General features: G+C 58.2%; 1 protein-coding gene across 2 annotated transcripts in view; it reads left to right on the top strand.

Annotated features, from left to right (window-relative positions):
- Nucleotides 1–325: 325 nt before the first annotated feature.
- LOC120762022 (gamma-aminobutyric acid receptor subunit beta-4) overlaps nt 326–11,956 on the top strand; it is a 75,792-nt gene continuing 64,161 nt past the window's right edge. For both annotated transcript variants that reach the window (XM_040083988.2, XM_040083987.2), the window contains exons 1-2: nt 326–861; nt 5,612–5,700. In XM_040083988.2, coding sequence (XP_039939922.1) covers nt 782–861; nt 5,612–5,700 — 169 coding nt within the window. In that variant the 5' untranslated portion in view covers nt 326–781. The remainder of the gene's footprint in view (nt 862–5,611; nt 5,701–11,956) is intronic.

The following is an 11,956-nucleotide window of genomic DNA, read 5'->3' as shown; positions in this document are numbered from 1 at the left end:
AAGTGATGAGCCTGAGATTTCCCTAAAATAAAATAACTGCACAGTGGGGCTGGGTGGCTTCCCCTTCCCCCCCCACCACACCCCAGCCTCGGAAAATAAAGAGGAAAGGGGAAGCAAATAGGTAAAATTCAGAATAAAATCATATTGCTCGAAAACTCACACGTCCTCCCTCCCTCCCTCCCTCCCTCCCTCTCTCTCTCACACACACACACACCACACGCTCTTTCTCCTCCTCCTCCTCCTCTCTGAAGGTGGGTAGCAGGAGCCATGCAACATCTGCAGAACCGGATGGCAAAAGAGCAGGAGGAAAAATAATCCAAGTGGAGTGCTCAGGGGACACTGAGTTGGGGGTTTTTTTTCTTTTTTCTTTTTCCTTTTTTTTTTTTTTTTTTTTTTTTTTTAATTTTTTTTTCCTTCTTCTTCTGCGGCGTACCTGTGAGATTCGATTTCACATTTTGCTGAGCCCATTTCGGGGCATTTTATTTTTCTTTCTCCTGGGATTTTCTCCATTGCCAGAGGATGTCTCTTGTTGAGAGGATGCTGAGAGGAAGAAGAAACGAATTCTTTGACTGGCACTGAAGGAGTGGGGGGGGTATTTTTCCCCCTCATTTTTTAGTTTTTCTCCATTATTCTTTTTCTCTAGGAAATCATTAACTGGGGGGGGGGTCGGTATCTTTTTTTCCCTCCCCCCCTTTTTTTGGAGGGGGATCTCAGAAGATCCATCTTTCCTTTCCCCTCCCCTCCAAAGACATTTTTTTTTTCACCCTTCGTCTTTGTGGAAATGTGGACATTTCGAGCAGACAGATTGAGTGGAATCGTCTCTGCTTTAGCAGCTCTTTGTCTCGCCTGCTGTGCGCAAAGGTAAGGACTGCGATCCCAGGCTGCGGGGACGGCGGGGCTGGCACGGGGCTTGTTTGTCTTCCTCGGGCTTTTCTCCATCGAGCTGCGTGCGGGAAAGGGGAGGGGGCTCTCTCCCCCAAATCGCTTCCCCTGCCGCCTGCTGTTGTTATTCCCCGATCTAGGGGGAGGAGGGATGCTGTTCCACGAGACGCGGAGCAGCCCCTGCGGACGGAGCCCATCTCGCGGAGCGCGCCCGCGCGTCCCCCTGCCCGAGCCGGGGGAAAATGGCCAAACGAAGGGGTTTTACCGCGGAACATGGAGCCGCCGGAGCTGCGCTGCGCACCCGGCACGGGCCGCCTCGGCCGTGCCCGAGCCTGCACACGCAGCCACGCTCGCATCCGAGCGAGCTCTGCGGAGCTCCGCGGGCGATGCCCACGGCCGCGCCTCCGCGCAGATTTACGGGCGCGCAACGCCCTCCTCCGCGCCTGCCATCCCTCCGCATCCGTCCCTGCGTGCGCGCAGCCGCCCGCGGGTCTCTCCGCACCTCCAGAGGCAGCTTCACCTGCCCTGCCAGGCCCCGGGGCAGAGCCGAGCATCCCCGGCGTGCCGGGGCTGCGGCTGCGCCCGGAGCGCTCGCAGCGCTCCGCAGGTGCTGGAGCCCCTGCGGCCGGGCCGAGGGGTGCGGGGTGCAGAGCGCACACCCACACACACACACACACCTGTGAGCTCGCTCATCCGCTGCTCGCACACGCGGGGCAGCGCTGCTGCTGCTGCTGCTGCTCCCCGCCCTCCCTCCGTCCCTCCGTCCCTCCGTCCGTCCGTCCGTCCCTCGCACACCTGCGGGCAGGTGCGCCTGTCCCTGCGCGGGCGGGGCAGCGGGGACATCTCCCTGCTCAGCCGTGCACGGGGGGCAGCGAGCTCCCGACACACGCGGGTCCTTGCAGGGCTCTGGATGTGGGGTCTGTGTTCCCATAGTTATAGACACACACACACGGGTCCTTGCAGGGCTCTGGATGTAAGATCTGGATGTAAGGTCTGTGTTCTCACAGTTATAAACACACACACAGGTGCTTGACGGGCTGTGGATGTGAGATCTGTGTTTCCATAGTTATAGACACACACAAACAGGTCCTTGCAGGGCTCTGGATGTGAGATCTGGATGTAAGGTCTGTGTTCTCACAGTTATAAACACACACACAGGTCCTTGACGGGCTGTGGATGTGAGATCTGTGTTCCCATGGTTATAGACACACACAGGTCCTTGCAGGGCTGTGGATGCCCAGGTCTGCATTCCCATAGTTATAGACACACACACACGCACAGGTCCTTGCAGGGCTGTGGATGTGAGCTCGGTGTTCCCATAGTTATAAACACACGCAGGTCCTTGCAGGGCTCTGGATGTGAGATCTGTGTTCTCACAATTATAAACATACACACAGAGGTCCTTGCAGGGCTGTAGATGCACAGATATGTGTTCCCACAGTTATAAACACACACACACACACACACACACACAGGTCCTTGCAGGGCTCTGGATGGTCACATCAGTGTTCCCATAGTTATAAACACACACAGGTCCTTGTAGGGCTGTGGATGCCCAGATCTGTGTTCTCACAGTTATAATCATACACACAGGTCCTTGCAGGGCTGTGGATGCCCGGGTCTGTGTTCCCATAGCTATAAACACACACACACACACACACACACACACACACAGGTCCTTGCAGGGCTCTGGATGGTCACATCAGTGTTCCCATAGTTATAGACACACACAGGTCCTTGCAGGGCTCTGGATGTGAGATCTGTGCTCCCATAGTTATAAACACACACAGGTCAGTGCAGGGCTGTGCATGCTCAGGTCTGCGTTCCCACAGTTATAAACACACACACACACACACACAGGTCCTTGGCAGGGCTGTGGATGTGAGATCTGCATTCCCACAGTTATAAACACACACACACACACACACACACACAGGTCCTTGCAGGGCTCTGGATGGTCACATCAGTGTTCCCATAGTTATAGACACACACAGGTCCTTGCAGGGCTCTGGATGTGAGATCTGCGTTCCCACAGTTATAAACACACACGCACACACACACAGGTCCTTGCAGGGCTGTGGATGTGAGATCTGCGTTCCCACAGTTATAAACACACACGCACACACACACACACACTCAGGCAGCTCAGCACTCACTGTCCAGGCAATCGTGTGCCATTTAAAGCCCACCGCAGCCCCCTCTGCTCCGACGTGTGCCCTCGCACGTGTGTTTGTGCACCCAGCGCTGATTTCCACCCAGAGTCTGCGTGTGTATGTGTGCACAGCTCGGAGACAAAACACTCTCCATGTGCACAAGCCTCCAGCTACTCCCACACGCCCCAGCCAGCAGCACGGGGTGCTGGTATGGAGATGTTTGCCTGCGAGTGTACGTGGATGTGCCGAGCACATGCCCGCTGACACGGAATCGGGGGCACAGCGCTCCGGAATTCAGATCACAGGCTGGCTGTATGTGCTCCCCGAGAGGATGCAGACCCACATTTGCCAGGAATAGCGCTGGCATGCAGCTGCTCGCCCACAGCTGGGCAAATGCATGACTTGCCTCCTCAGCAGGAGGGACGTGGCTTTTTGGATCAGAGGGAGCACTGGGAGGCAAAAGACCTTGTCCTTAATCATGATGGTTTATTCCCTCAGTAGGCCAACTTGTAGCTGGTGAGGAGGAGAGAGTCCCCAGGGCCCTCTTCTCACTCTGCCCCTTCCTGCAGGGCCCCTGACACATTGCTTACTGTCACTACCTCAAATTCCCTGCTCATATTTATGAGGTAAACACTGATTCCTGAGCCTATGCACTGCGGGAAGCCAAAGAGAGGTGTCTAAATCCCCCGAGAAATGCAGGGTGTCCATGTTATGAATATTTGTGTACCGAGGCATACCTGTCTAGAGATGAACAAATGCTGGAGCACCCTCTCCATCCTCAGCGACAGGACTGAGTTTTGCATGCTGCAAAACCTCACACACCTGCAGAGAAACCTGGAGATGCAAGTGGACCTGGTGAGCCCATGTTGTGAAAGCGTCTGCCTGCGCACACCTCTCTGGCCTTTTCACAGCAATTAAAGCTGTGTACAGAGCTGTACCTCTCTCAGGAGCACGCTCAGGAGCGGAGCTCAGACCCCTTCCCCTGCCAGCACATCCCTGTCCTGCCGAGGAATTCCTGCACATCCAGAACCTGCGCATCCAGAGCCCCGAGAGCTGCCCAGGCTCCCCGGTGCTGCCGTGTGCTTCCACCCACACCCCCAAGGGAGAGTCTGGGCACCAGGGAACCCAGCCTCAGGGACCCACAAATGCCTGCTGCTGTGCTCCCCATAAATCGTGTCTGCAGCCCAGCACCTCGTCACACCCCAGCAGAGCCAGGTCTGCACCCCCAGTCACCCCCTGTCACCCCCAGACACCTGCTGGGATGCGGTCACACGCGTGCACACACATCTGTGCATCTCCTGGGTCTGTCTGTCTGTGTGCACAGGCAGGGCACGCCTGTCTGTCTGTCTGTCTGTCTGTGCGGACACACGGACACCCCAGCCGTGTCCAGCCGGGCACGGGGCGGGCAGGCAGAGGCAGTGCCGTGGTGCAGCTCTCCAGGTTGACCGGGATGGCGGTGGGAGGCGGTGCGGACAGGGAGACACGCTGTCGTGGTGGGTGACTGCAAAGAGCAGCAGCTGTCCCCGGCGGGGTCTCCATTCTCATGCAAAGCAGGGGACGAGGGCGGCACAGAGGCTGGGTGTTCAGGCACAAAACCTGATAACACCCCGCAGCACCGAGCGGCTCCGGTATTTTTAGCATCCCCTGCTTTCTGCTCTCCCACCTTCAGCTTTGGTTTGGCCCTCGGGCTGATTTTAGAAGGAACTCCCTTCGTGCTGTAGGTGTTGGGGAGGACATCTGCCCCCTCCGTGTGCAGGTGAAAGGGCTGGGAGGGAAAGGATCGCTGCTCTGGCACACAGAGGGGAAGATGGACTCTCCTTCCCCGTCTCTGCCTCTTCATCTGCGTTGCTAAGAAGTCACAGTGATGCTGAGTGACAGAAACTGAATTTTCAGCCGCGCACTGAGGCCATGGAGAAAAAGGAGCATTGTTTCCTCCTTCTCTTGAGTCACCTGGAGGAAGGCCTGGGAGCAGTGAGGAGCAGAGGTCACAGGGGTGTGTGTGACACTGCAGGGTGCCACTTGTGCAGTGGGGACCTCGGGACGTGCCAAGGCTGTGCCGGGTGATGTAAGAGCTGGAGCGAGAGCCCAGCGTGGCTGAGGGAGGGGAGTGAGACCTGCAAGAGAGAGGCGGCAGCTGCCCCACGCACAGCCCGGGGGACAGAAAGGACAACTTCTGTCGGTGCCCCCTCTGTGGGCAGGGCACAGGGAAGCCCCCCAGGTGTGTGGGTCAGTGGCTCATTGAGGGGGGCAGCAGCAGGACGTGGGGTGCTCACACCAGAGGGATACCAAGGGACGGAGCTCGGGGTGCCCCAGAGTGAGGGTGAGCTGCGGAAGAGGAGCCAAAACACTGCTGAGACTTCAGAGCACCTCCCAGGATGGCTTGAGGGGCCCTGTGGGGTTTGTGGGCAGGTGGGGGGCTGAGAGCTGCACCAAGGACGGAAAACACGAGTGAGAGAGAAAACAGAGAGGCTCTGCCCGTGGCTGAGGTGTTCTGGCCTGTGGAGGATGCCGAGGTACCCGGCCAGGACCTCTGGTGCCGTGCGGGATGACGAGAACTCTCTTCTTTTGTCTTTCAGCCCCTCCACTGGAAATATTTCTGTGGTGAAAGAGATTGTGGACAAACTGCTGAAGGGCTATGACGTCCGCCTCAGGCCTGACTTCGGAGGTACGGTGAGGGCTGACCGTGGGCAGCGGGGCAGGGACGGCCGGAGGAGCAGGGATGGCTGGAGGAGCAGGGATGGCCAGAGGAGCAGGGATGGCCAGAGGGGCAGGGATGGCAGCAGGGCAGGGATGGCCAGAGGAGCAGGGATGGCCAGAGGGGCAGGGATGGCAGTGGAGCAGGGATGGCAGTGGAGCAGGGATGGCCAGAGGAGCAGGGATGGCCAGAGGAGCAGGGACGGCTGGAGGAGCAGGGATGGCAGTGGAGCAGGGATGGCCAGAGGAGCAGGGATGGCAGTGGAGCAGGGATGGCCAGTGGAGCAGGGATGGCCAGTGGAGCAGGGATGGCCAGAGGAGCAGGGATGGCCAGAGGAGCAGGGACGGCTGGAGGAGCAGGGATGGCAGAGGAGCAGGGATGGCCAGAGGAGCAGGGACGGCTGGAGGAGCAGGGATGGCAGTGGAGCAGGGATGGCCAGAGGAGCAGGGATGGCAGTGGAGCAGGGATGGCCAGTGGAGCAGGGATGGCCAGTGGAGCAGGGATGGCCAGAGGAGCAGGGATGGCAGTGGAGCAGGGATGGCCAGAGGAGCAGGGATGGCCAGAGGAGCAGGGATGGCAGCAGGGCAGGGATGGCCAGAGGAGCAGGGATGGCCAGAGGAGCAGGGATGGCCAGAGGAGCAGGGATGGCAGCAGGGCAGGGATGGCAGTGGAGCAGGGATGGCAGCAGGGCAGGGATGGCCAGAGGGGCAGGGATGGCCAGAGGGGCAGGGATGGCAGTGGAGCAGGGATGGCCAGAGGAGCAGGGATGGCCAGAGGAGCAGGGATGGCAGTGGAGCAGGGATGGCAGCAGGGCAGGGATGGCCAGAGGGGCAGGGATGGCCAGAGGGGCAGGGATGGTCAGAGGGGCGGGGATGGCAGTGGAGCAGGGATGGCAGTGGAGCAGGGATGGCCAGAGGAGCAGGGATGGCCAGAGGAGCAGGGATGGCAGTGGAGCAGGGATGGCAGCAGGGCAGGGATGGCCAGAGGGGCAGGGATGGCCAGAGGGGCAGGGATGGTCAGAGGGGCGGGGATGGCAGTGGAGCAGGGATGGCCAGAGGAGCAGGGATGGCAGTGGAGCAGGGATGGCCAGAGGGGCAGGGATGGCAGTAGAGCAGGCATTGCTCTGTGTCTGTACCAGTCCCTCAGCCACTCCCAACACGCACAGATCTCAGGGAGTGCTCCCCTCAGGAACGTCCAACCCCAGCCCTCACCTCCTCATGGCCTTCTCCCACACATTTCTTTCACCCTTCCTGCTTGTCCTTCTCCTCTCCTTTCACCATCACCCATCTCTGCAGACAGCTGTGTTGTCCATGGTGTGATGTTTCTGGGGATATTTTGCCACAACAGAGACACTCAGCTTTTCCTCTGCTCCAAGCTTTCCTCCATCACAGACAACAAGTCATCCCTCCTCCATTTCTGCTCCCAATGCCAGATATTTTGGCTCTTTTCCCCGCAGAGGGTCGAGGTGATTGCTGCTGGGGTTGTTGGCCTGCAAAGCTGCTCCCTCAGCAACAGTGAGGCACAAAATATTCCCTGGGGAGCTCCTGGCCTGACTGCCATTCAGCAGGAGGTGCAAGGGTCTTCAATTCCTCCCTTGGGTGCTGTGAGCAAACAGGAGAATCACGAGGGCCTGGTGGAGATGAAATATGGAAAATTTTTGGGCACTGTGGTGTTCCCACGTCCAGTTGAGGTCCATTTCTTGGAGAGGAGCAGGCAGTGGAAAAGCACAGGGAGGGGGATTTGAGGATTTCTGAACTCAGTTTTCCAAGTTTGTTTTTTTTAAGTTTTTTCTGGGTGCTGCTATTTCCTCCTCATGGGGAGATGCGTGGGGCTGGGGGACAGCTACACGTCAGGGTGTCCCTCTCCCTGGGACTGATGGCAAACAGGCTCATGCCTGTTTGTCAGGGGAAGAGAGGCCAGGGACAATTATTTAGTGGTTCAAGAGAGCAGTTTTCTCCTAACAGGGCTGATCCATAGTTCCTAGAAGCTGGGAGTGGAGGAATATCCTCACTGATTTCATCAGGTTTTGAAGGCACCCCTGTGAATCGCTGCTTCCCACGGCCAAACCCGTCTCTCCATGAAACCTCTGGTTTCCCTGTGCCTCACCCAGACTGCCCCAAGCGCCGTACCCTTCAGCAGGCACTCCCTTCCCTCCCCACAAACGCCGTCCCCACCGCCCTCATCTCCTTGTCCCACCCTGTGGTGGAGCAGGGGCTTTCAGGTGGCAGCAAAGGCGGCTGGACCCCGGCCTCAGGGAGGGCTCTGGGGTGGGGGAGATGACCCCCATCCCTCCGTAGTGCTCAGGAGCCTCTGGGAGGTCAGCCAGTGCAGTGGGGAGACACTTGGGGTGCAGCATTCTGCAGGCAGACAGGGCTTCCAAATCTTCCCTCTCTCCCTTGGAGGTGGGATATGGCTGGCTTTGATTTAAAGGCTCTGCCCGGCAAACGTCAAATGTCCCTATTGCCTGGCCAGCCCTGACCACGGGGATTGGTGCAGTCACATTTTATGAGGGGGAGAACCGTGGAGATGACATAAAACTGGAAGGGAAGCGCGGTGTGGAGCCACGGCGGCGGCTGTGACACAGTGAAGCGGGAGGCGAGCTGGCTCCGCAGAGTCACGGAGCAGAGGCAGCGGTGGGGTGGGGGTCCAGCAGCTTTTGTTTCCTGATTCCAGGTCCCCAGGGCACCCAGGAGAGGGCCCAGCCCTTCCTTCAGTGCAGGGCTCCACTGACCCTGCCAGATCTGGGGCTGGGCCGGGCAGGCGCTGCGTCCTGCCGGGCTGCAGGATGGACGGGGCTGGGCAGCCGTGGCGTTTGATTTGATTTTACTCTGAATTCTCACGGTGCAAAGCTGCATTTCTCTTCACTCCGGCAAAGAAATAGAATTATGGCCATAACCCTTTTCCCTGCAATCGTCTCACTGTTGCCCTTCACCCTTTCTTGTCCTTCCCCTTGCTCATGAAAGCAAGGTCCTGGCGGGGAGCGCCTTGGTGCTCCTGGTGCAGGGATGCCCAAACTATCAGCACCCCTGGCTCCCTCCCCTGGGGACAAGCTTATCCAGGAAAAAATCCTGCAGCAATTCCAGCTAGGCTGGCACGAGAGTCTGGAAGCTGGAGATCGTTGGTGTTATAAGGCCAGGGGAAAGGGGTGGAGGTTTCCTTGTACCACCGCTGTACCCACAGCTCACCGGTTCTCTGGGGTTTTGGATCAAAGCCATTTCCAGGTGAAATCCAGTGGGATCGTGCCAGGAGGTGTCTATCCCTGTGGCAGGGTGAATTTTCCCCAGTAAGTTGTGTGCAGCCGTAGGGCCCACGGGAACAGCAGGAACAGTTGTGTCAGGGGAGGCTCAGGTTGGGTATTAGGAAAAGGTTCTTTTCCCAGGGGGTGATTGGAACTTGGAATAGGCTCCCCAGGGCTGCCAGAGCTCCAGGAGCTGTTGTACAATGCTCTCAGGCACAGGCTGGGGTTGTTGGGGTGCCCTGGACAGGGTCAGGAGTTGGACTGGATGATCCTTGTGGGTCCCTTCCCAGGTGTTCTGTGATTCTATGGAAAAGGCACGGCTTGGGCAAAGCCCTGGGAGCTGTGTGTGTGTGTGTGCAGCCCTGCCGTCTCCCAGGGGCGTGTGGGACTGGACTGAGCTCCAGCTCCAGTATCCTGAGGACTGGGCTGTTCTCCAGGACTGCCCTGTGCCCCACCTGGACTGTCCTGCCGCCCCTCCTCTGCCTTCCAGCCAGGGATAAAGAGTGCGAGCTCTCTCTGGGGGGGAGGCGATCCCACCACCCGCTGTGCTCTCATCCTGGGAACACCACTTGGGGTGAGCTGGGAATGGCCAAGGTGGCACCCTGGAGGGGTGGCAGGTCCTGCTGGGAGCCCTGTGCCCTAAAGGAATGCCATGGAGCCGTCTCAGGGCGGGCCAGGGGTGACCAGGGGGTCTGGCTGGACAGACAGCTGCCTGCCCCAGCGGAGAGGACTGGAGCAAAGCAGCTGCCGCTCAGCTGCCCGTGAAGCTGGGTGAGCTGTGCCCCTAAAGCCAGAGCTTTGGGCTCTCTGTGGCTCAAGGAGGAGGCACGGGGGGCAGGAAGGTCACAGCAGCCAGTGCTGGGTTTCCCAGAGGTGTGGGCACAGCAGGTCCCCACACCTGCACCCCACAACGTGATGAACTTCCCTTCCTCCCTTCCCTGCTCTTTCCTGCCTGCTTTCCCCACGTTTTCCTCCTGCAGCAGAGTGGTTTCCTTCTTGCCATCCCCATCAGTGGCAGTCACCCTGCGCTGTCCCCACCCTCTCAGCCTTGTGGACAGTGTCCCACCTCCACCACCTGGGGTGCCTCCTCCGTTCACTCCTGCCTGTGGAGCAGGAGGAACCGGGATCCTTTGGATGCGAGGGCACATGGAAGAACCTGTTCCCATGTACCTCTTGCCATGATGATGCTGTTCTTGCCCCTCACAGTCTTCCTAAAAAACCCCCAGGGCTCATCCCAGCACCCCCACCCTGCCCAGGATGTTGTGCTTCCACCGCTCCAAGTACAACTCGCGGCTCCCCAGTCCTATTTTATTTTATTTTATTTTATTTTATTTTTTTCTTTGAAAAAGAGAAAGAGAACTCCGCTTGATGCCAAAAGGAGGACAGGCCTGCTGGGGATTGCAGTTCACTTTTTAATTTTGAGATGCCTCGTTAGCTCTGGGCCGAGCTGAGTGGCTGAGAAGCATCAACCACTCGCTCTCCTCCCTCTCCCCCACCCCCTTGGAAACCCATTAGGCCGAGGAGCAGGTCGGCTCCTGGGGCTGGTGCCGTGGCAGCGAGCTCCATGTGCTCACCTGGGGAGCTCGGAGGAGTGGGGGGACACCGAAAGGAAAAGCTGGAGCCGTGTGGACACGACGGAAAAATCTGGGAGCAGCTCCACCGGCGAGCCACGCCGGTTAGGTGGGAGCAGCCTGAGGGACTGAACCCAGGCTGGAGAGATGTGGGACAGTGACAGGGACCACAGGGCTGCTACAGGACAGGGCCTGGGGCTGAGAGGACAGGAGGGGTCATGGCAAACAAGTCCAAAGGGTCTGGCCAGGGCCGTGGAAGGGATCTGGAGCGGCCTTCAGGAGGGGTGTGCAGTGGGGAGCGAGATGCAGCCAGGCCACCAAGAGGGAGATCCTTGTGCTGGTACCACCAACGAGGCAGAGAGAGGGCTTTGAGCTTTGGGACAGCACAAGGGGACATCAAATCACAGGTGGGTGCCATCCAGCTGGCCCTGAGGGATGGACAGCCCGGGGGGTGATTTATAGAGCGCACTAATTACACCGTGAGGCAAGCGGGACGTTCATGGCTTAGGGCTGGGTGAGCAGGGGATGCTGCAGGTGATGTCTGGGAATCATTGCAGAGCCATGGGCAGGGAGCTTTCAGAGCAGCACCCTGGCTCCTCTAAGTGCTCTTAGGCACTCGCTTTCAGAAGCATTAGCTCCACAGGAGAAAAAAAAAAAAAAAAAAAAAAAAAAAAAAAAAAAAAAAAAAAGGAAAAAAAAAAAGAAAAAAGGGAAAAGAAAGCAAACTAAGATCATATTGCCCCGGGGTAGAGGAGGCAATGAAGGAATGGCAGGAAGATCCCACTTGAGCTCAGTGACTCAGCTGCTCTCCGTTGGTGCAATGTTTCCAGCCCGAAACTTTACAAGAGTTCCAAGCAGATGGCTCTTTATGGTTTTCCAGCATCATTTGCAGGTCTTGGTAGCCAAAAGCAAGGTGAGGGCACTCTCTGCTCCTCGCTGCCAGGCCTCCTGGAGCGAAGGGCTCCTGGTGTTCCTCCTGGGGGGTATGCGGGTGTCTGGAAATGCCCGCTGGAAACAGAATGGCCGTGAAGCCCTTGGGATTGCACAGTAAATCCTGCGTGGATCCAGCAGCTTTCCCCACCCCTTTTTTAGTTCAAACTTCCCTAAGGAAAATGAGCATTTAAGGGGTCTTGGGTTGAAATGAGCCTGTGTCCTGCTCCTCATCTGCTTTGTGTCATGGACGAGGCTTCCCAGCTCTCGTCGCCCTCATTTGGGATATCCAAACCCCTCTTTGCAGCAATATCTTGGCCTTCCCCCTTGCTGTCCCCTGCCCCTCCTGCTCTCAGCTCCTCTCTGCTCCGTCACACCTCCTCCCTCCTGGGCACCCAGCCCTGCTCCCATGTCCTGTTTATTCCAAATTCTGTGGAGCTGGGGGTGAGATCCTCAGCCTTTCCCCGTATAACAGCACCACTTGAAA

The sequence above is a fragment of the Hirundo rustica genome, chromosome 21, assembly GCF_015227805.2.
Source record: "Hirundo rustica isolate bHirRus1 chromosome 21, bHirRus1.pri.v3, whole genome shotgun sequence".
NCBI classification, from domain to species: Eukaryota; Metazoa; Chordata; class Aves; order Passeriformes; family Hirundinidae; genus Hirundo; species Hirundo rustica.
This window is presented reverse-complemented; position numbering and strand designations above follow the sequence as displayed.